The sequence below is a fragment of the Tauraco erythrolophus genome, chromosome 1, assembly GCF_009769465.1.
Source record: "Tauraco erythrolophus isolate bTauEry1 chromosome 1, bTauEry1.pri, whole genome shotgun sequence".
NCBI classification, from domain to species: Eukaryota; Metazoa; Chordata; class Aves; order Musophagiformes; family Musophagidae; genus Tauraco; species Tauraco erythrolophus.
In genome coordinates, this window is record NC_141465.1 from 120,977,577 (window position 1) to 120,999,106 (window position 21,530).

Sequence of the window (21,530 nt, forward strand, 5' to 3'; positions counted from 1 at the left end):
GTTATTCTAAGGTGTAAAAATACACACGCGGGCCTTTCTGTTCAGTCTGTAAAAATTCTATTTATCACATATGGTAAATGTTATTTTGACTAAGACATTTTATGTATGGTTCTATTAAAAATTATACTAAAGGGTGACATTGGTTCTTAGGAATTTATAAAAGAAAAAAAATACAGTTTCAAGAGTAAGAGACAAGTACACTGGAGTTAAAAGCCCACTTCGCAAGAAGGCAACTGGAGAGAGATCTAAATTACAGACCCTTTTCATCCACAGGAAACCTAAAGCAAACCTCCACATACTGACTGCTCTAATCATTGGTTATAGGTTAGATGGGAGATTAAATGACCTGAATACAGGCCAACAGGCAGGCAAAAAACACAGTGTTTATCAGATCAGAAGAACAGAGCATGACTGTAACTGAGTGCTGAGCACTCTTAAAGCTGAGTGTGAGGAAACTTGAGTCGCAGTTGTACAGAAAATCTCTACCTGGTGTAAAACAGACAGGACGAGCTATGCTGATTCCTGCAGCTGTACTGTCAGCTGAGTTCTTTTCTATTTTAACCGCACTGTTCTGCAGAGAGAACATAGCAAGTGATGTAAGATTATTCACAACCATATTCATCCTAAGGGATGTTGTGTCAAAGACTTGTAACAGAACGTAAGGCAGAACTGAAGATCCATGGTGAACTCTAGAAATCCAGCCTCTAAAAATTTACCTAGCTCTACCTACATAAAGCAACTGAGGACAAAATCTAGAAAAAAAATTCAATCATGTTGCTGAATAAATAATATCTATTTAAGTCAAATATATTCTTAAAACCAAACTGGCTCTTACCAGTATGCATGCAATATTAATACTCTCTGAACTGCACTGCAGAACATCATAAGACATAATTTCTAGCAATTCAATTAGTAATTACCAATATTAAAATAATATAGCTAGCGATATTCAGCTCTTAAATAAGAACTTAAGTTCTCTGCTGGAAAAAATAAAAGCTGTGAATATAATCAATATTTTCAAGGTTACTGAAAAATGTCCGTTTCTTTTCAGTGCTGTTTTAGGCTTACCCAAACATTAGCAATGCAGTAGGTTACAGAAGAGATCTCTGCACGACGGCAAAATGCTGCACTGTGATGCAGCAAACTTCTGCTACAGCAAAGTGTGTTGCTGCAGCAATACAGACTACCATTCCTATACATGAAAAATCAATAATATTCATAAAAAGTCTCTATCAAATCTACATTTCTGTTACATAAGTCTTCCATCTTGTGTAGTGAAATGATGTCACAAAATGATATCAGGTTTCTTGTAATAGAATTACGGCAGTTTAACTTCATGGTTAATAGAATAGATCACAGTGTTACCTGTTTTAATACTTATTTTAAAAGATTTTGAACAGATAATAATTGCTAATTACAATTTACTTAAAATCAATGTATATCTGAATGATTACTTTAAATCTCTGAGCCTAAACATATGACTAAAGTCGAAATTGCTGTCAGTTGGTTTAAACAAGTAACTTCCAAGTATGTATGTTTCAAAAATAACTAACGCCCCTAATCCCGGGTTCAGTGGTGTAGATGGAATAATTCTGTGCATTTCTGCATAAGGACGACATGTTAGTAAAAATACAGACTGAGAAATGATAATGGCTAGTAGATGAGAAACTATATGGGATAGTAGACATAAATTGTAAGAGAATATATCACGTACTTAGCACAGAATCAGTGACATAGTGGACACGGCATTAAATTTCACCTTTCTGGTGCTAGTGATGAGGCTACAGAGCTCATAGCAACTTATTTCTCACTACCTTAGTCATTCAGCTTTTCTCTGCTATAGCTTGGTAATGGATTTATGCAAAACACTCCTGTTAGAAGGCAATCATTCAATTTCAGATTGTGAACCATGGGACTACCTATAGATCAAAGCTGCCAAACTGTCAGAAATGGAATGAGAGTAGAATTCGTAGTTAGGTAGGAACACAATTTAAGAAAAATCTACCATTTCTGTTACTTAAATTCCCCAAAAGTTAAAGAAGAACCACAAACTATTATTTGAGGGATGAGGAAATCTCTCATATGACAAAGGAGCATCTCACAGAATTGTAACTACAAATCTCATATTTTCAAGATTATAACCCGTAGTTTATAATCAATGCTATGACAGACCAGTTCAATAGAGTGTGAGTCTGCATGCAAATGTGTTCATCACCTACTTCCCTTCACACAGGAACTCTGATTCTATTCTGACGTTGTGGAGGTTAACTAAGGACTTATTTCCAAAACCTGGCATTTTTAGCAATGCAGCTCTTAACAAGCTATGTAAGCATAGCTGAAATAAATAAAATAATCAGCAGTCTACAGTTTATCTGACAGAAACAAAAGCATTTAAAGTTGATTTTAAGACAAAAATGAACAGAGCTATATTGATTCTTGGGTGTTTTTAGGCTTCGTAACAGAGGAGTTCTTGAGCTCAGCATATTACCCTATGCACTCTCATCCCACTAATTTGTCTTTATATAGCTTTATAGTTTCATGTGCTAATAATAAAACAAATAATTTGAAAACACAGCTATGGATTTAAGTGAACAGATATATTTATACCTGATATTCAATAAATGCAATACTCAAATGCGACTTTTTTTTTTTTTTTAAACAGATCAAAGGTCTTATATCAATAAGAAGTTTCCGCATGGAGCCCTTTTTAGGTGAGTGTGAGCAAACAATCAGATATTTTTTTTAAAAAATGTAACTCTAAGTCTTGAAATTGAAGGGAATTCCAGTTATAGGGAACTTCCAATTCATTTTGCCAAGAAAGGTTGCATCAGATAATCCTTGAGATCCCTTCCAACCTGGTATTTTTTGATTTGATTATCTTTTTTTCCCTATAACTTGTCCTTATACAGGACAGTATGCTAGGGCTGTGCAGAAAATTAAAGTGAGCCTTGACATACAGACCAGATCACTTCACAGCTCTGACACAAGACTCTCAATTCAATCAACATTCGATTTATCTGAAGCAATTAATTTACCAGTCAAATAAACTATACAAATCATTAGTCAAAGATCTGTAGTGTTTAATTGTGCTTATACAGTAATCATATGCATTCATCTAGACTTAAAAAAAAAAGCAACGAAAAAAAAATAGACTGAAGCATTTCAGCTTTGCCTAAAATTCCTAAACTTGCTCCATATTTTACCTAAAAGGTATTAGAATGCCCAGCAAACTTGAACAAACAGAAGGTAGAATTTTGCCTGCCTACGAGCAGAAGAAATACACATGTCTATTAAATACATGGCTCTGTGGCTGGTGTCACCACCACAATTTTGGGTTTTCGATAACAGGATGGCCTGCACGGCACAGGCTTGCTGGCACCAGATAGGATTCATCTTTCTCAAAGGGAGAAGAGAGTCTTTGCTCATGAGCTAGCAGGGCTCATTGACGGGGCTTTAAACTAGATCTGAAGGGGAAAAGGGATAAGATCAGGCTTGATCAAGACAAGGTGAGAGTACCTGAAGAGCTGCAGAAAGGAACTCCAGGCACTCCAGCCCATAAGTGAGCTTCATCGGGAGCCCAACTTAAATGCCTCTATGCAAACACACGTAGCAGAGAGAATAAACAAGAGGAGTTAAGAGATGTGTGCACGCCTGCGGGGCTATGAACTTATTGGCATCATGGAGACATGGTGGGATGAATCCTATGACTGGAGTCTTGGAATGGAAGGATACAGGCTTTTTAGGAAAGATGGGTTGGGGATACAAGGAGGAGGTGTCACCTTCTACCTCAGAAGAAGAAGAATCTAGGCCTTAGTGGCTCAATTCAGTTGTTACATATAATGCCATTTAAGACTCTGTATGTTATCCAATAAAACGTTATGGATAGGCAGATATGACACAGGACCTCCAGATCCATGCTCTACTGGATCAGGGTACACTGTACTGGGAATCAGTTGTTTAAACACTGTCTTCTAGTGCCATTTTGCCTGACTTCCAATTGCTGGCCCAACATGAAAATGCATTCACTTGGGTCCTGTGTCATACTTGGCAGCTCCTAGTAGATGTATTAAATACACTAGGACATCTCCAGATGATACAAGATACCAATTTTTAGGCAAGTGAATTGACACCTAAGGGAAGTGATAAAATATTAGCGATGAAAAGCTTTGTCCAACAGACCAAACAATGCACTGAAGATGAAAACACCCAGAGTTCAAATCACTCCATCATTTCCCTTCTTAGACTAACGAAGTTATGAGGAGAACGACACAGACAGTCAGTATTTTCGGCTCCACAAAGGGTGAGAATAGTTGCCCCAGCTGTGTCATTAATAGTTCCCAGCATAATGGATGACCCAGGTCACTCACTCAAGCTGAGGCTTCTACATACAACTCTAAAACTATTAGGTGAAAAACGTTTGATCATTGCCTACTATTGCAGCTGCATTCTCAAATATTTAACATCTATTCAAATCCGGACTAAACTGCAATTAAATGATACCTGAGAACTCTTGACTACGATACAGCCATCTGCCATATCTTACAGCTAAAGCAAGAACGGAAATATTTAAAATCAGTAAATTTTTAAACAAGACCTACGAAAACTCTGGAACTTACTTTTCATTATGTTGACAATTTTATTATGACATGTCGAAGTAGTTACATGCTATTCTCCAGTGAGAACAACATTTTTTTTCAAAATTTCACATTCTAATAGTAAAGATAGAATTCTGACTACTGGGAGAATTATTCAGAATTTCTCTTTCAGAAAAAGTATCAAATGTTACCCATATTCTATCTGGCAAACTATTGTAATAGAATTCAGTGACCAAAACCAAAACCTTAACTTGCAGAGAACAAACAGCAGCTGTAACAGCTATCCCCGTTGATGGGAGTTAAATTAACAGTATAAAGAGAACCAGTGAAACTACTTATATACGTGGATACTGTTCAACATGAACTGAATGATATTATTGTAAACTTTCTCAAAAATTCTTTGTTTATTTATGTCCTAAATAAATATCTTTGAAACTAAATATAATTGTTATTATATTAAATATTATATTTAAATATTCTACAGATAAAAGTCAACATATTACAAAAATCCCTCCACTTAGACTCTGACTTTCTTATGGAAATTCTTACTTATGAACAGGTAGTTGGGTTCTCTAGCTTATACTGGATGCAGAAAAGATTCAGAGGTCAATGAAAAATGTAACTTTACCTGGGAACTGATCATACGTTGTGATGAACGAGCAATATTAGCAGGCAGGCCAAAAAAGTCAGGTTTATCATCTTCTGGAAGTCTTTCAATAATATTACGATAATCCTGCATTAGAAGAAAAGAATAAACATAACTGAGGGAAATTTTTTGTTCAGCTTATGAAGTTAACAGTGCTTGCTGAAAAGAATTTCATTAAGTGCACTGGATAACACAAAGATTAATATAAGTATATAACACAAGACATATCTTAGTAATCTTATTTATAAATTTCTTAATTTTATTTATAAAAAACTATCTTCTTTTGTATAGCACCATTCTTACTATGGTGATGCTATCAACTGAAAAGAAAAATATGCTAAGACTGTCTCTGAAAAGTAGTTACAATACTTCTGTTGAAACCTTAGAAGTGAGATTAATGACAATATAAAAAAGATTTTGGCATTTGGAATTTGAGTAATAGTGTATAATACATATTTATAAAATGAAGAGCACCCATTTCTATTTAAATATATGAAGACATTATCACTCAAAGAAAGTGAAATCGTTTAGGGAAAACCAGGTTTGCATGATCACTGAAGATGCACAATAGCATCTAATAGTGGTTATAGTGTAATAGTCACTAGTGATGCTGCTCTTGTACAAAACAGAAAGAGGCCTAACGGTGCTGAATACCTCTTATCATCATGGCTTTAAAGGTAAAAATAATTACTATTTCAAAGTCTGGCTGCACCCTATTGTGTTATATCACGTGCATTTTGTCCTCCACTTGCAAGAGTATGCCCTAGGTGTGCACGGAATCTCACTTCAGAGATAAGAACAGTAGCAGACTTTTACACCAAACACCAAGGGAACACTATTTAGTAAGAGACATTATTCCAATTAACTTTAGTAATCAAACTTAGCTTTATTATTAATGTTCTACTAATCAAAATAATTTGCAGAAAAATATGTAAGATATAAAAGTATAAACTCTCACATGAATAATCATGTAAGAAATTGTGACATATTAAATGCAGTGCAGGCAAGAAGAAAGGTTCATCTATTTGACCATATTATCTACCAGAACAGAGACCAGCCTGGTTTGTTTATTCCTTCCCTCTTTACATAAACTCATATTAGAGGTAATGTAGGGCTCATATGGAGCCCTACATTAAAATGCGAATGAATCTTAATAATAGTAACAACAATAGTATGTGAAAGGATAGGGACAGATGAGTTCTTTAGATTCTGTTGAATTCCCTCTTGTTTATACTAAAGGAATATTAAAGGAGAATCAGAATCCACATTTATCTCCAAATAAAATGTCATAAATCCTCCATGGCATTTTAGCAGATTATGTCAGAATGTTGATATATTTTGTAAATAAGGAGATATATTTAGATTCTCCTATTTCATCCAGAAGTTTCAATAATGTTTAGCAGTCTGTACAAAAGTGTTACTATGTTAATATACTGTCATATAAAAATGTAATGATATCCTTCTTTCTCAGAAATTGACCCAATTTCTTTTACCCAGCTCTTCATAGCTACGCTGCTCTTCACTATAGTCCAATCAGATATCATTAAAAAGGAGACTAACCAAACAGACTAGGAGAATAGTTCTGACCACTTAAGAATTAGTGCTCCACACAAAAGAAGTCCTAAAGAAATGGAGGTATCCTTTGGACTGTAACTCTGGTTTTCTTTGTGGAATTGTTTCCAAGAATAATTCTTGAAAATAACTGATTTTAGTTTCTATATTAGGTGACAGAAGATGTATACCTACCAAAATACTGCAGGAATTTGGTAAAGATATTGAATGCGGGAAACTAGTCATCTTGCCTCTAGCATTTAAACTGCCAATGACTCGTGAATTGAAAAGCTGTTCCAAGTAGGACCGAAGAACCCTCATGTCGAAGTAATTATCTACACGGCCTCCATAAATTGCGTTTTCAAACAAGCCATGCACAAATTCCCACTGAAAATCTTTGGAACCTAAAAATTAATTGATATTAGTTGTACATCAATGGATACCATTGCATTATAAGCATTTCTTCTTGTCATTGCAGTTCTTCAGTGAAATAAAAAATACAAACACACCAACTAATTTCTAATTGTTTTTCTTCTGTATTACGAAATAATGAAAGTTGCAGAAACTTTAAACATTGTAAATATTTGTCATTGATAACACGAACACTTACTGTGTTTCAAAATGAGTTATTAGAAATATTACTTAAGTCTTAAAGTGCTTTTTATTGTAGATAAATCAATAGGTAATATGCATTTCAGAAATGATGCTATTAAAATTTTAATTATGTGCTCCTTTGTCATAAATAACACTATTTTGTATCACAGTACCATCTGATCTCATAAAATAAACTGATTGATTGAGCCAAAACTAGATAATGCTCAAAATAAGTAACATTACTGGAAATGTCATCTTTCAAAGACAAAGAGGTCCAGCATAGGTACTTTGTAAATGATTATAAATCACACAACACAGCACATAAAACTAAGCGTGTTACGATTAGTTTCCTGACCAGATTAATGCTGCAATTAGATTACTCTGGCTTAGCTATATCCCACAAATTCAAAATAAATTATTTTCTCTCCTTTCTATCACAGTTGTCCAAAAGAACAACATGGGACAATGATCTGCTTTTAACCTATAGCTTTCACGTGCAGGTAAAAGCTTGATCAGAAAGATACTTCTCAAAGTCCCTTGAAAAAAGGAAGGAGCAACTACTTTCAGGGGGGTTTTATTGGTGGTAACTGTTGTTTCCAAACACTTCAATCATTCCTTCATAAGAAAAGTTATCTTCACAGTAATAGTTGATGATTAGATTAATGATTATCATTGATAATTAATGATTCAATCTCTTCACAACACTCTATGTTTCAAGTCTGTATAACTAAGGTCCAATTCCAGCAGTACTAATGATCCATAAATCTCATTTAAATCAATGATCATAAATTATTTCTAATTATCAGTTCCTAACTTCACTTTAGAATTACATAAAATACAAAGACTTTTTTAAACATTACTTTTTTCATAATAACTAATCCTATGCTAATTACTATGCTAATTAACAGAAGTGGGCTCCATCTAACACTGAATTTCAATATGAAGTATTCATTCATATTCAATGCGTATTCAATTCATTTATTCAATATATAGGGAAGCTCACACTAGGAAGGAACAGAGACAGAAGACTTCGTCTTCCAAGCACTCCTATATCTCCTATTTATTCCTCTGGACTCAAGAAGTTGAACAGAATAGCTCTTGGCATAAAAAAATTGTTGGTTTACTCAACCTCCCAAAAATGGAATTATGATTCACTCTGTGTTTCTAGCTTTGCTTACTGGTGATGAGCCCTGCAGTATCTCCACTCCTATCTCAGTGTTGTAGAAAGATAAAGCTCTTCATGCAACATTTCTACTAATGATAAAACAAGACACGACCCATTTGAACTCAAGGTTAGATGGCACAAGGTGCTTTGCATCCATACAGCTAAACTCTTTTGCCCTAAAATAAGGTAATCTCCTACCTGCTGCCTATTGGAAAGAGTCTCCAGGCTCTGCTATCTGACAAACCATGCCTTGTCACTGCCTATGAGAATGCCAGTATAAGCCAAATATGAGAAAAAATAAACCTGATCATGGAATAGTTTTAAGCCTGTGTCCAGCCCTTACCAGTTTACTAACACAGACATATCCTCAGAGTCTGGATCTACATCCACAAAAGCCTAATAAGCCTGAGCACAGCTGATTCAGGGTCAGACTGCTTCCCATACTGATGTAGTTACCTAACTACCTGATCATCTGTTTATATTCACAAAAATGTTCCAGTGAAGATTCAAATGCAAACTTTAAATACCTTCAAAGCAGCCTTTAAACAGAATGGCCCCACTCCAAAATCCAAACAAAACAATCACACAAAGTAACTATTTTATAAAAATTACTGTGAAAGTTTTTAATATTCTGAAAAATTTAAATGAGACATTCAGAAGGGTTATGATACAGAGGTGAGAAATCTTTCCTTGAGAAGTGACTTACCCTCAAAGAGTCTATCAATAATGTCAAAACCAGCACGGAGATCGGATAAAGAAAATTCATAGAACTTGGTCCAACCCTACCATTAAAAGAAATACAAAATTAGTTGTAATTACACAATTATGATACTGAAGTAAAATACAAATATTATGTGGCTACTGAATATTGTATAATACTTAATACTGACTGAAAAAAGAGACAACCTATGTATGTCCTCTAAAATGCGTCTTTGGAAACAGTCAGTGGAGGTAGTATAAAAAAAAAAATCAGATCTACCAGTGTATTTAATTTTACATACTTATACAAACTCGAATCCATTGAGTATGAGAAATGCAAGCTTAAGATTATTTTATTTCCTAACAGTATTTACTTCAACTAAAACTTACTAATGTCTGTGACTAGGTCACACATTGAATTATCATTTTATTTCTGGGGCTTTTGTATTTCAGTTTCCTTTGGATTCTCATAAATAGGTCTGAGTCTTCAAACACAGTCTACATTATACTTTCATCATCTTACTCCTTAATTCATGTCACTTCTCTACTGACTGAAAAAATTATAACGAGAAAAGCAATTACTGCCGCTACTACAGAGAAAATGCTGATGGTCATATGCATATTTTAATCATTCTCAGTTTGTACCTCCTTTCTGTTCATGGTGACATTATTCTTTATGCAGCATTCATGTGCAATGCGTATGCAATTCTCATAAAAAACTTTCAATATAAATGGGTAAGTATATATAAATATTCATAAATGACACAGAACTTGGGAAATCCAGATCTCAAAGGTATCTCCAGCTGCTCTATCTTCTTATGGCTGTAACTTTGCACATGGATCACATCATGGGAACAGATGCACATGACTCATGATGAGAAACATACAAATGCATCAGATAACATACACATTTCCAATGAGATGGATACAGTCTCAGGTCAAGACTGTAGCTGCTCCATAGATCGCAATCAAACTATCAGCCAGTCACCCTGAAGGTCATAAACTGGTGTCTCTCAACAGTGTTCATCTATATTTTTTGACGCAGACTCAAAACAACCTGAAATTCATTATAAAATACAAGAGCTTCTAACTGGGATTAATTGCAGTCCAGCACTGTTAGAAACTGGTAATCTTAAGCAAAATATAAAACCATCACTAAGTCTGCACATGAGACACACACAGTTACAGTGGAATTAAGGAGAAAGCAGTAATCCTGCTTTGTGTCACTTGGAAAGCTGGTGGTAAATGAACATGAATTTTAACAAAGCCAAATGAGAGTTCATGTGTCAGATCAGAACTTTAAATATTTTCACCTATTCTACTTCTTGGACACCATATTCAAAGTCTGTTACCGCAAGGCAAGAGGAAAACAACCTTATAAATCACGAAGTCAGAAGGAGCAAAAAACTCTCAAAAATTATAGGTTCTGCCAGATCGAATCTTTCAGATGACAGGTTAATTTCACCCTTAGTCTAAATAAAATAAACAAGACATAGAATAGTTTGTTGGTTGTTTTTTTTTTTTTTCTGTTTAATTTAAGCATCTGCAGCCAGAAATAAATGTTTGCTTTAAACAAAAATTTATCTAAGGAAAAAAGACATCACAGTCTCTGGAAACCATTACGATCCTCACTAGTAATGAGTAAATTCCCGTGTTCTTCCTTCTCCTTGAACAGGGTTTGTGTGCAAAAAAAGTAGTCAGTCATCTCCTCCTTCCCACCAAAGTCTCACTTTTATCATATTTTCTATGCAATCATGCATGTTTCCAAACTATTTTCTCCTGTCCCAAGTAAACAGGATTCACAGAATCTTTTTCATGAGATTTCACTCCTGCATTAGTATCAGTTAGTACACAAAGCACAAAATAACCCCATGCAGGCAGTAGCAATTTTCAGAGGGACAGAAATATAGGCTACCAAGATCTTATTTTGCAATGACTTGAGAGACAATAATGAAGCCAGGCACCAGAAGCATCCAAGTTTTTCTCATCTCTGAATATGACCCAAAATATACCTGATGAAAAATACTTCCAAGTATAAAAGCTAATAAATGGGGTAAATTTTTAAAAAGGTAGCAAAAAAATTATTACCTGAGGAATATAATTTCTTCTTTCTTGGCATACAGCATGAAACCATGCTAAACAAAAGAGAGAATGCGCTCTAGACAAATTTCCCTTTTTATTAATTTGCTCTGGTGTCCAAGATTCATAGGTCCGCAAGAGATTCTTTTTGAGGCCTGGAGGTGCCTGCATTGGAAGGAAAACCACTGTTCTAGACAGAAATCCTGATTCTTTCATTTACTGTTTTCTTAAATTCTAACTTATGATTTATAACTCGATAAAATGAGAGACAGTACTTAATAAAACAAAATGGAACAAGAAAAAATTCTGCTTGTAATAAGTAGCCAAACAACATAATGATCTGATACTGAAAATAACTTAAACATACTGAAGGAAATTGTAACCAGGACTTACAGGAGGACTGAACTACACTAAAAGAACTTTGTGAAAGAATAGCGCTCTATCAAAATACGTAAGCATAAAAATATATTCAACTTTTTCAAGAAAAAGAACCTTTCTTCTGATTTTACAAGTTCAACTACCAATTACTGTTTCTGTGATCGGAGTCAGCTTGCCTTCCGCCATCATCCCACTCTACTAGCTAGCACATAGATACAGTGTATACGTGTGATAAAACGCCAGTTCTCTAATTTAGTGGTAGGTAACATTCACAACCAGTAGAAATAACTGCAGTTAAAGTATATATAATAACAAAGATTACAGTGCTCAAAAGTAAAAACAACTTATTAGATACTTAGCCATTTTCAAATTAATTGCAAGTGTGAAGGTAAACATAAATTTTAAAGATATTTGAATCACATTTTCATATTTATAAGAAAGTTCTTTCTTTTGAAAAATAATTGTTGTTAGTGTTTCCATAAGATTATCATAGTTGCGTATGTTGAATTGCACATGTGGCAAATAATTGCAAAATAATGTAGTCAATTGATGATTGTTTTTTTAAATACCTACATCTTGATTGGTAACAGTTAAGGGACATACCGCAAACACATAATAATCAAATATTATTAGTCAAGTCATTGGCTATCATTGTATTTACTACCAATGAAGAGGTAATAAAAGGATTTAGACTGTTGCATCAGTGCAAAGTTCCAACTATTCCAAAGATAGTAGGATCAGTAACTTCAAGAAGCTAGATGTAAAGAAACGAGACAATCCTACACAGTCCTGTAGTTTCTGTACCATTGAAGACCACAATATAAGCAAGAAGGTACCCCAGAACTTTAAAAATACCTGCAGTCAATATAAAAGTGTAACAACTTTGGCTTCTTGAAAGTCAGCAGCATTGGACTCTAAAAGGCCAGAGCTTCCTGGTTTAGCTGTAGGCAAAACCTACACACTCCATAACCAATGGAAGAGTTAGAAGCACCCCTATCCGTGTTCTGCATAAGTGCATTAATAATTAGAGCACTTTCCAACAAGATGGAGGACAATGGTCTCAGTTATTTCTTAGGTTGAGCCATTTTGAAAGCAAAGCTCTCAGTTTTTTGTAGAGGCCTTTAACAGTATGTTCTGGTGTATGGGAGGAGAGCTGTTTTTGTTGAAAAGGTCCCGTGAATACAAAGCTGTGAGGCCAAAAAAAAAAAAAAAAAAGAGAAAAAGTGTGATTCTGTGATCTTCAGATGAAGACATTCATCAAGAAGGAGGAATTCCTTGTTTTTCATCCCTGTTCCAGCACCTCTGTAGGTTTTTGTTTTTGCGAAACCGTGATTAAATGCATAAAAGAATTTGCAGCACAAATCAGAGCAAATACTTCCCACAGGTAAATTTATTTTCAGCTCAGACTTTCAATTGGAAAAAAATATCTGGAAAGACATTTTACAAAACTTCTCTTTAAAGCACAGCTTCTGCAATTTTCCACATATATACTGCAAATGATCATCAAAAATCTTTCAAGGTAAATTCATACCATTTTTGTATTACATCTAATTGAAATATAAAGCAAAACCAGTTATGTAAATAGTCCACATTATCCAAACTTTATTCTATCTAAATATATAGTTTACTATACACTCAAGTTCATTCATTGTAAACATGTAAAAAAAGCTTTCCAAAGAGATCTTACTTCATAAGTTATTTTCAGACTTGATTGAAGCAAAATCGGAGTAAATTTCGTATGAACCTCAGTAGTAAGCCAAAGGCGAAAGTTTGGTTGAGGCTGCAATGTATTCAGTTCCTATTAAAGAGATGTTACATATTGAAGCAGGTTTTGGGTTGGGTTTTTTGATATACAGAACAGTATTTATAAAATTATAATATCCTAAATTAGAAAGCTAGGTTTATCTCAAAATTCTTTAGCTGTTTTTATGAGTAAGGTTATTGAAAAGACTATAGTTCAAGATGTGTTGTCTCCATACAAGCTATACGCTGGCTGTGCTCAAGTTTGAAGTTCATCCTAGCTGTGTCAAAACATTTGCACCTCCCCCTCAGATCCTAAATTCAGAGCATAAAAATATATGGCAGTTCTTTACTCTTATGTCAAAAAACACCAGAAGGTTACATCTCAAAAGATGAAGCCTTGGAATGCAGGCTACATATCAACAACAGATCTCAATGAATTCAACAACTGTATAGCTACATAAATTTCTTTTTCTTCAAGTGTTTGTTGTATGCATACTTCATGTATCATGAGTCACATAAACCTGAAGATAGGAAAATGGAGTTCTAAGAGAATAAATATTGTGAGATGATATTTCATAGATTTCATAGATTTTCTAGGTTGGAAAAGACCTTAAAGATCATCCAGTCCAACCATCCCTAGTCTCCCATTAAACCATATCCCTAAGTAGTTCACCCACCCTTTTCTTAAACACATCCAGGGATGGGGACTCAACCACCTCCCTCGGCAGCCTATTCCAGTGGCTGACAACCCTTTCAGAGAAGAAATTCTTTCTAACATCCAACCTGAATCTCCCCTGACTAAGCTTATACCCATTTCCTCGTCCTATCACCCATCGCTAATGTAAAGAGCCCTTGCCCCACCTCCCCACCATCCCTTCTCAAGCATTTATAGGCTGTAATCAGGTCTCCTCTCAGCCTCCTCTTCTCCAGGCTAAACAGCCCCAACTCCCTCAGCCGCTCCCCATAAGTTTTATTTTCCAGCCCCTTGACCAGTTTAGTCGCCCTTCTTTGGACTCGCTCCAGGAGCTCAATATCTCTCTTAAAGCGAGGGGCCCAAAACTGGACACAATATTCCAGGTGCAGCCTCACCAGTGCCGAGTACAGGGGCAGGATCACTTCCCTGCTCCTGCTGGTCACACTATTCTTGAAACACGCCAGTATCCCATTGGCCTTCTTGGCCACCTGGGCACACTGCTGGCTCATAGCAAGCCGGTAGTCAACCAACATCTCCAGGTCCTTCTCTGCCAGGCAGCTCTCCAGCCACTCTTCCCCGAGCCTATAGCGATGCTTGGGGTTTTTACACCCCAAGTGAAGGACTCTGCACTTGGCCTTATTAAAGCTCATGCCATTGGCCTCAGCCCAACGATCCAGTCTGTTCAAATCCCTCTGAAGGGCCTCCCTACCCTCCAGCAGATCAACACAGCCTCCCAGCTTAGTGCTGTCTGCAAACTTACTGAGGGTACATTCAATCCCCTCATCCAGGTCATTGACAAAGATGTTAAACAGAACTGGACCCAGCACTGAGCCCTGGGGAACCCCACTGGTGACCGGCCTCCAGACGGATTTAGCCCATTTACCACGACTCTTTGGGCCCGGCCATCCAGCCAGTTTTTAACCCAAAGGAGGGTGTGCCTATCCAGGCCAGCAGTTACCAGTTTCTCAACCAGAACACTATGAGAGACTGTATCAAAGGCTTTACTGAGGTCAAGGAAAACTACATCCACAGCCCTTCCCTCGTCAACCAGGCAGGTCACCCTGTCATAGAAGGTGATCAGGTTTGATTGGCAAGACCTGCCTTTCATAAACCCATGTTGACTGGGCCTGATCACCTGGTTAACCTGTATGTGCTCATTAATAGCACTGAAGATAACCTGTTCCATGACTTTGCCCGTCACCGAGGTCAGACTGACAGGCCTGTAGTTCCTCGGATCCTCCTTCCGCCCTTTTTTGTAAACGGGGGTAACATCCGCCAGCCTCCAGTCCAGCGGAACTTCCCCAGTGAGCCAAGACTGCCCAAAGATAATGGACAGGGGTTTGGCAATGACATCCGCCAGCTCTCTCAGGACTCTTGGGTGGATACCATCAGGCCCCATAGACTTGTGGGCATCCAGCTGGCGAAGCAGATCCTTGACCCGTTCCTCTTGGATCACAGGAGCTTCGATTTGCTCTCCCTCCCTGCTCTCAGACACCATAGGCCAGCTCACCTGGGAACTACTAACCTTGTTATTAAAGACTGAGGCAAAGAAGGCATTAAGGACCTCAGCCTTGTCCTCATCCCTAGTGACTAACGTACCCCCGTGTCCAGTAGGGGCTGGAGGTGATCTTTAGCCCTCCTTTCGTTGTTAATGTATTTATAGAAGGACTTTTTGTTGTCCTTTACGGAGCAGGCTAGTCTAAGTTCCAGTTGGGCTTTTGCCCCTCTGATTATCTCCCTACATGCCCTAACTTTCTCCCTGTAGTCCTCCCTGGATTCCTGCCCATTCTTCCAAGACTTATAGACTTCCCTTTTTCTTTTGAGGTGTTCCCAAATCTCCTTTGTCATCCAAGCTGGTTTTTTATCCCAGCGACTCAATTTCCAGCACACAGGGACAGCTCGCTCCTGTGCCTCCAGAATTTCCTTTTTGAGGAGTAACCAGCCCTCCTGCGCCCCCTTACCCTTGAGAGCTGTCAAATCATAGAATCATAGAATGGTTAGGGCTGGAAGGAACCTTCAAAGGTCATCTAGTCCAACCCCCCTGCAAGGAACAGGGATATCTCCAACTAGATCAGGTTGCTCAGGGCCTCGTCCAACCTGGCCTTGAACGTCTCCAGGGATGGAGCATCCACCACCTCTCTGGGCAACCTGTTCCAGTGTTCTACAACTCTCATGGTAAAAAATTTTTTCCTAATATCCAATCTGAATCTACCTCCCTCTATTTTAAAACCATTACCCCTTGTCCTATCACAACAGGCCCTCCTGAACAGCCTCTCCCCATCTTTCCTGTAGGCCCCCTTGAGGTACTGGAAGACCGCTATAAGGTCACCCCGGAGCCTCCTCTTCTCCAGGCTGAAGAGCCCCAACTCTTTCAGCCTGTGTAAAAGCTTCACAAAAAATATGTAATTACTGAATGCATGAAAACATACTGCTCGTGCTCTATGTGCAACCAAAACAGACATATTTTCCACTGAAGATATCACAGTTGTTTGACAATTGACTTTAGAACAATGTCAACAGTTTTGTGTATGTCTCTTGGAAGAAACATAGCTCAAAGAACTCTTAAATTTTCTCACAATCCATTCATTTTGACAATCTCTAAAACATAATCATAATCATTTTATTTTCAGTGTTTTCAGTAAAGAAGAAAATTCTGTCAGCCCATTAATTGTTCTGCTCTTCAGGCAAAATGACAACTACAACTGTGACCTAGAATCACCGAATTGTTGAAGTTGAAAGGAACCTCTGGAGACTGTCTAGTCCAACTCCATGCTCAAAGCAGAGACAGCTACAGCAGGTTGCCCAGAACTGCGTCCAGTCAGGTTTTCAATATCTCTAAGGATGGAGACCCCACAGCCTCTCTGGGCAACCTGCTTCAGTGTTTGACAATCCTCACAGTAAAAAAAAAAATTGTCTAATGCTTAAATGGCATTTCTTGTATTTCAGTTTGTGCCCTTGGCCTCTTGTCCTGCCATGGGACACCACTGCGAAGAGTTTGGCTCTGTCTCCTTTACTCCTTCCCATCAGCCAATACACACTAAATAATAAGAATCCCTCCAAGGCTTCTCTTCCCCAGGCTGAACAGTCTCAGTTATCTCAGTCTCTCCCTGTGTCACACACATGCTCCAGTCCCTTCATCACCTTTGTGGCCCTTTACTGGACTGGCTCCAGTATGCCCATTGCCCCTCTTGTACTGGGTAGCCCAGCACTGCCTACAGCACTCCAGATGTGTCTCACCAGGGCTGACCAGAGGAGAAGGATCACCTCCCTTGATCTGCTGGCAACGCTCTGCCTAAAGCAGCCCAGGAGGCCAGTGGCCGCCTTTGCCGTAAGGGCACACTGCTGCCTTAGACTCAGCTTCTTACCCACCAGGACTCTCAGGTCTTTTCTGCCAAGATGCATTTCAGCCAGTTGGCCCCCAGCCTACTTCCTGAGCCTATCAAGGTTCTTCTGAATGAAAGCACACTCATGTGCTGTATCAATCATTTCTCCCAGTTTTGTATCATCTGTGCTTGCTGAGGATGTGCTTTGTCCCATTACTAACATCATTAATTTAGACGTTAAACAATGTCGGCCACAGTATCAATGTCTGGAGCACACCACTGATGACTGGCCTCCAGCTGGATTTTTTGCTGCTGACAACAACCCTTTGAGTCATGCAGTTAGGCCAGTTTTCAATCTACCTCACTGTGGTACAATCAGGTCTGTATTTCATCTACGAGGATGTTATGGGACACAAACTAGGATATGAAAATGATTCACAGCTTTGGAAGCAGATTTAAGAAAAGAAAACAAGGGAATTTACATGATGGTTCAAGTGCAATCATCTGCAGCATGCATTCTCTGATACATCGGGTTTGGCTAGAAGATAGCTAAGGGCAGTCAGTTGTAAGCTGTGAAGGCATCATCTTCATATTGATAAAGTTCACATTGACCAGAAGATGTATTTCCTCTCAAATGGAAAGATTGTGAGAACTGAATTTATATATCTGGATGGAATTGAATTATAAATAGGCAGATCTCTCTTAAGAGGATGTTCAGATATATGAGTTACATAGCCTCACACTTGCTAATGTTATGTAAAACAGACAAGGGGTCAAACATCAGCAAATCTCTGTCTGTATTAAGCTCAGCAGAAAGTTTAGCACATTCAGCATTATGTTCTTATGGAAAAAATAAGAAACTTCTGGTAAGTATCCATATTTTAATACTTAAAAGATCTGAAATTTTATAATTACTAAGAGTCTTACAAACACTTCCTTACTGTTCACTATCATATTCAGACTAGACAACACACATCATGCCTTTCTGTTTTTTCAGAATGGAGGGTCGGAGCAATCCCAAGCACAAGTACAGGCTGGGTGGAGAATGGATTGAGAGCAGCCCTGAGGAAAAGGACTTGGGAGTGCTGGTGGATGAGAAGCTCAACATGAGCCAGCAATGTGTGCTGGCAGCCCAGAAAGCCAACCGTATCCTGGGCTGCATCCAAAGAAGCACAGCCAGCAGGTCGAGGGAGGTGATTCTGCCCCTCTACTCTGCTCTTGTGAGACCCCACCTGGAATACTGTGTTCAGCTCTGGAGTCCCCAGTACAAGAAGGATAGGGAGCTGCTGGAGATGGTCCAGAGGAGGGCCACGAAGATGATCTGAGGGCTGGAACACCTCTGCTATGAAGACAGGCTGAGAGAGTTGGAACTATGCAGCCTGGAGAAGAAAAGGCTCCGGGGTGATCTTATAGCAGCCTTCTAGTACTTAAAGGGAGCGCCTACAGGAAAGCTGGAGAGGGACTTTTTACAAGGGCATGTAGTGATAGGACAAGGGGCAATGGCTTTAAACTGAAAGACAGGAGATTTAGATTGGATATAAGGAAGAAATTTTTCACTCTGAGGGTGGTGAGGCACTGGAACAGGTTGCCCAGAGAAGTTGTAGATGCCCCATCCCTGGAAATGTTCAAGGCCAGGTTGGATGAGGCTTTGGGCAACCTGGTGTAGTGGAGGGTTTCCCTGCCCATGGCAGGGGGGTTGGAACTAGATGATCTTTGAGATCCCTTCCAACTCTAACCATTCTATGATTCTATGATTCTAAGAATGTTAAAGGCACACGCACGCCACATGGTCATTGGTAGGCAGAAGACAGACTCTAAGCTCATGTGCATGGAGTACACTTTACGGACAATCATTAGAAACTTGAAAATTAAGATTGTAGTAACTGTTGATAGGAATTCCCTATCTTTCTATTTTTGAGTTAGTTTGTGTTGTGGATTTCACAGTGCTACACATGTAAAGTCACTTTGATTTAGTTAGCAAGTTAATGATTTTATACACTATAAGTAAGAGTGTTTCTATAGAACATTAGACATTATAATTTCAAATTAGCAAAAACTCTTAGTGACTCAGACACAAGTTACAGTTAACAAAAAAGAGCTACTAAAAGGAAAGTCTGAGAACCAAAAAGAAAAAGAATAAATTTAAGCATACATAAATTCAGAGTTCAGCAAACATAGGCAGTATCCCATAAAGTACCAGAAATCCTAACAGGAGCATTTGTTCACTCATTGTGGCAGAAATACTCTACATTGTATGAAGATTAAAGCGCTTCCACAAAGGAAGGAGCTGCTTAGATCTGAAGCATTTCACCTTTTTCACAACCGAGAAAACTGCAAAGGTCTATTTTTAAATTGTTGGAATTTTAAACATCACTATGGAAATGCCTGAAATGCTTCAGAGATGTTGCATACTAATTTTGCCTGGTTTCCATTACATTCTCCTCTAGTTATCCTCACCTTTTCCAATACAGGAAGCCAAGATGTAACAAGATGCAGGTTCTTTAAACACAGCCATTCTCCGTTGCGTGCACATTCTTTTAAAGTCTGAATGGCCAGGTCAGCTTGGCCTTGGCCCATTGCAATCTGAAATGACAGACACAGTTGTATCAAGAATTTATCATACCTCATTTAACAGCTGAATACACAATTGTATTTCCAAGTTAGAGTGCGTATGTAAAAAAGAAGCTGTGCTAAAGATAACCAGAATTTTCTCGAATGCAATAGACTATTGAAGCAGGGAAAATATTAAAGAAAACATAAGTTTTTCCTTTGCAACCTATCTAACCAGAGTTTCTTAAGAAACAACATTACCTAGTCTTTTTATGGAAAAAACATACATCACTTGGTGACAGTGATGGTATTCCCTGGGAATTCAAAAAGCAATTTAAATATCAGTGACTATACTGTATTACTGCAGAACTGCTGATACAATAAAAACAAGAGATAAATGAGGACAAAGTTAAGAGTACTTCCTTTGAAGAGAAACACTCAATTTCCTATCAAGAAGAGTGAAAAATTAAGGCTGCTTTCTTTCCAACTGGGAAATATGAATAACTTAAGGGATTTTCTTCATTTTTTATAGTACCATACTGCTTCTAAAATAAATTTGGATCTTCCAATGGAAATACAAAGATCCAAAACTGAATTTTCAGATAAATTAGTCAAAATTGAAAATAAAGGATGGACTTGTTCTGTGGTGCAATTACTGCAACAATTGATGTTAGACTATGTAGAGTACATTCACTTTAGTTGTCCCTTAGAATCTAACTGGAAGCTACACATAACAAAAACACCTGAACCAAACAAGTTGAAAAGAAAGTGGTCTTAGCCAAACTGAAAAGTCTTATCTTGGCATTACTGCTGTAGCAAAATACAACTATTACGATTATTATGACTTCATCAGATACCTCTTAAGAGGAAATCCATCCTATCTTTTTATCCTAAAACTGCATTGAATCAAAGAAACTTGGGGCCTTAGCTTTACGTGACGTTACAGAGATATTTTCCGCCTAAATAGAACTGAATATAATATCTTGAAATAATTTAAAATAGCTAAAAGAAGGTAACTGAAAGTCACCAGACAATATGGTAGTCCACCACACAAATTCAGCGTTCTGTTCTTTATCCCATATGAGAAATAATTCAACAGAGAAGAAAAATCTGATCTTCTATGTTCTACATAAATTGAATGAGAAATTGTGAGAAAAAACAACAACAAAATATTCTCATTAGTAGTACAACTTTCAGATGATTGAGCTTTGAGTAACACTCCTGAATCAAACACCATACCATGTTACATTTTAAAAGTCCAATGTATAAAGGATATTTAGAGATAAACAGAAAAAGTTATGCAGCAGAGTAAGAAATATACATTCTGAAACATTCACAGCTAGATAAGCTGGCAGTAGGATCTAAATCTTTATAATTTGATGGGAAAAATGTATTACACCAGTGTAATTCCAGGAAAAGAACAATTTCAAGGACTATTTAAAAGCAACATTAAACTTGACATTTTCCATTTCTATGCTAACCAGTGATCAGCTAGATAACAACTCCCCTTCCC

The 21,530-nt window shown here is 37.5% G+C and overlaps 1 protein-coding gene across 3 annotated transcripts in view; it reads right to left on the reverse strand.

The window, feature by feature from the left end:
• Positions 1–21,530, reverse strand: part of DYNC2H1 (dynein cytoplasmic 2 heavy chain 1) — a 186,423-nt gene that overhangs the window by 60,118 nt on the left and 104,775 nt on the right. For all 3 annotated transcript variants that reach the window (XM_086621801.1, XM_086621808.1, XM_086621814.1), the window contains 6 exons: positions 19,925–20,050; positions 13,395–13,505; positions 11,339–11,494; positions 9,258–9,333; positions 6,988–7,196; positions 5,224–5,328 (listed from right to left, as the gene is read on the reverse strand). In XM_086621801.1, coding sequence (XP_086477927.1) covers positions 5,224–5,328; positions 6,988–7,196; positions 9,258–9,333; positions 11,339–11,494; positions 13,395–13,505; positions 19,925–20,050 — 783 coding nt within the window. The remainder of the gene's footprint in view (positions 1–5,223; positions 5,329–6,987; positions 7,197–9,257; positions 9,334–11,338; positions 11,495–13,394; positions 13,506–19,924; positions 20,051–21,530) is intronic.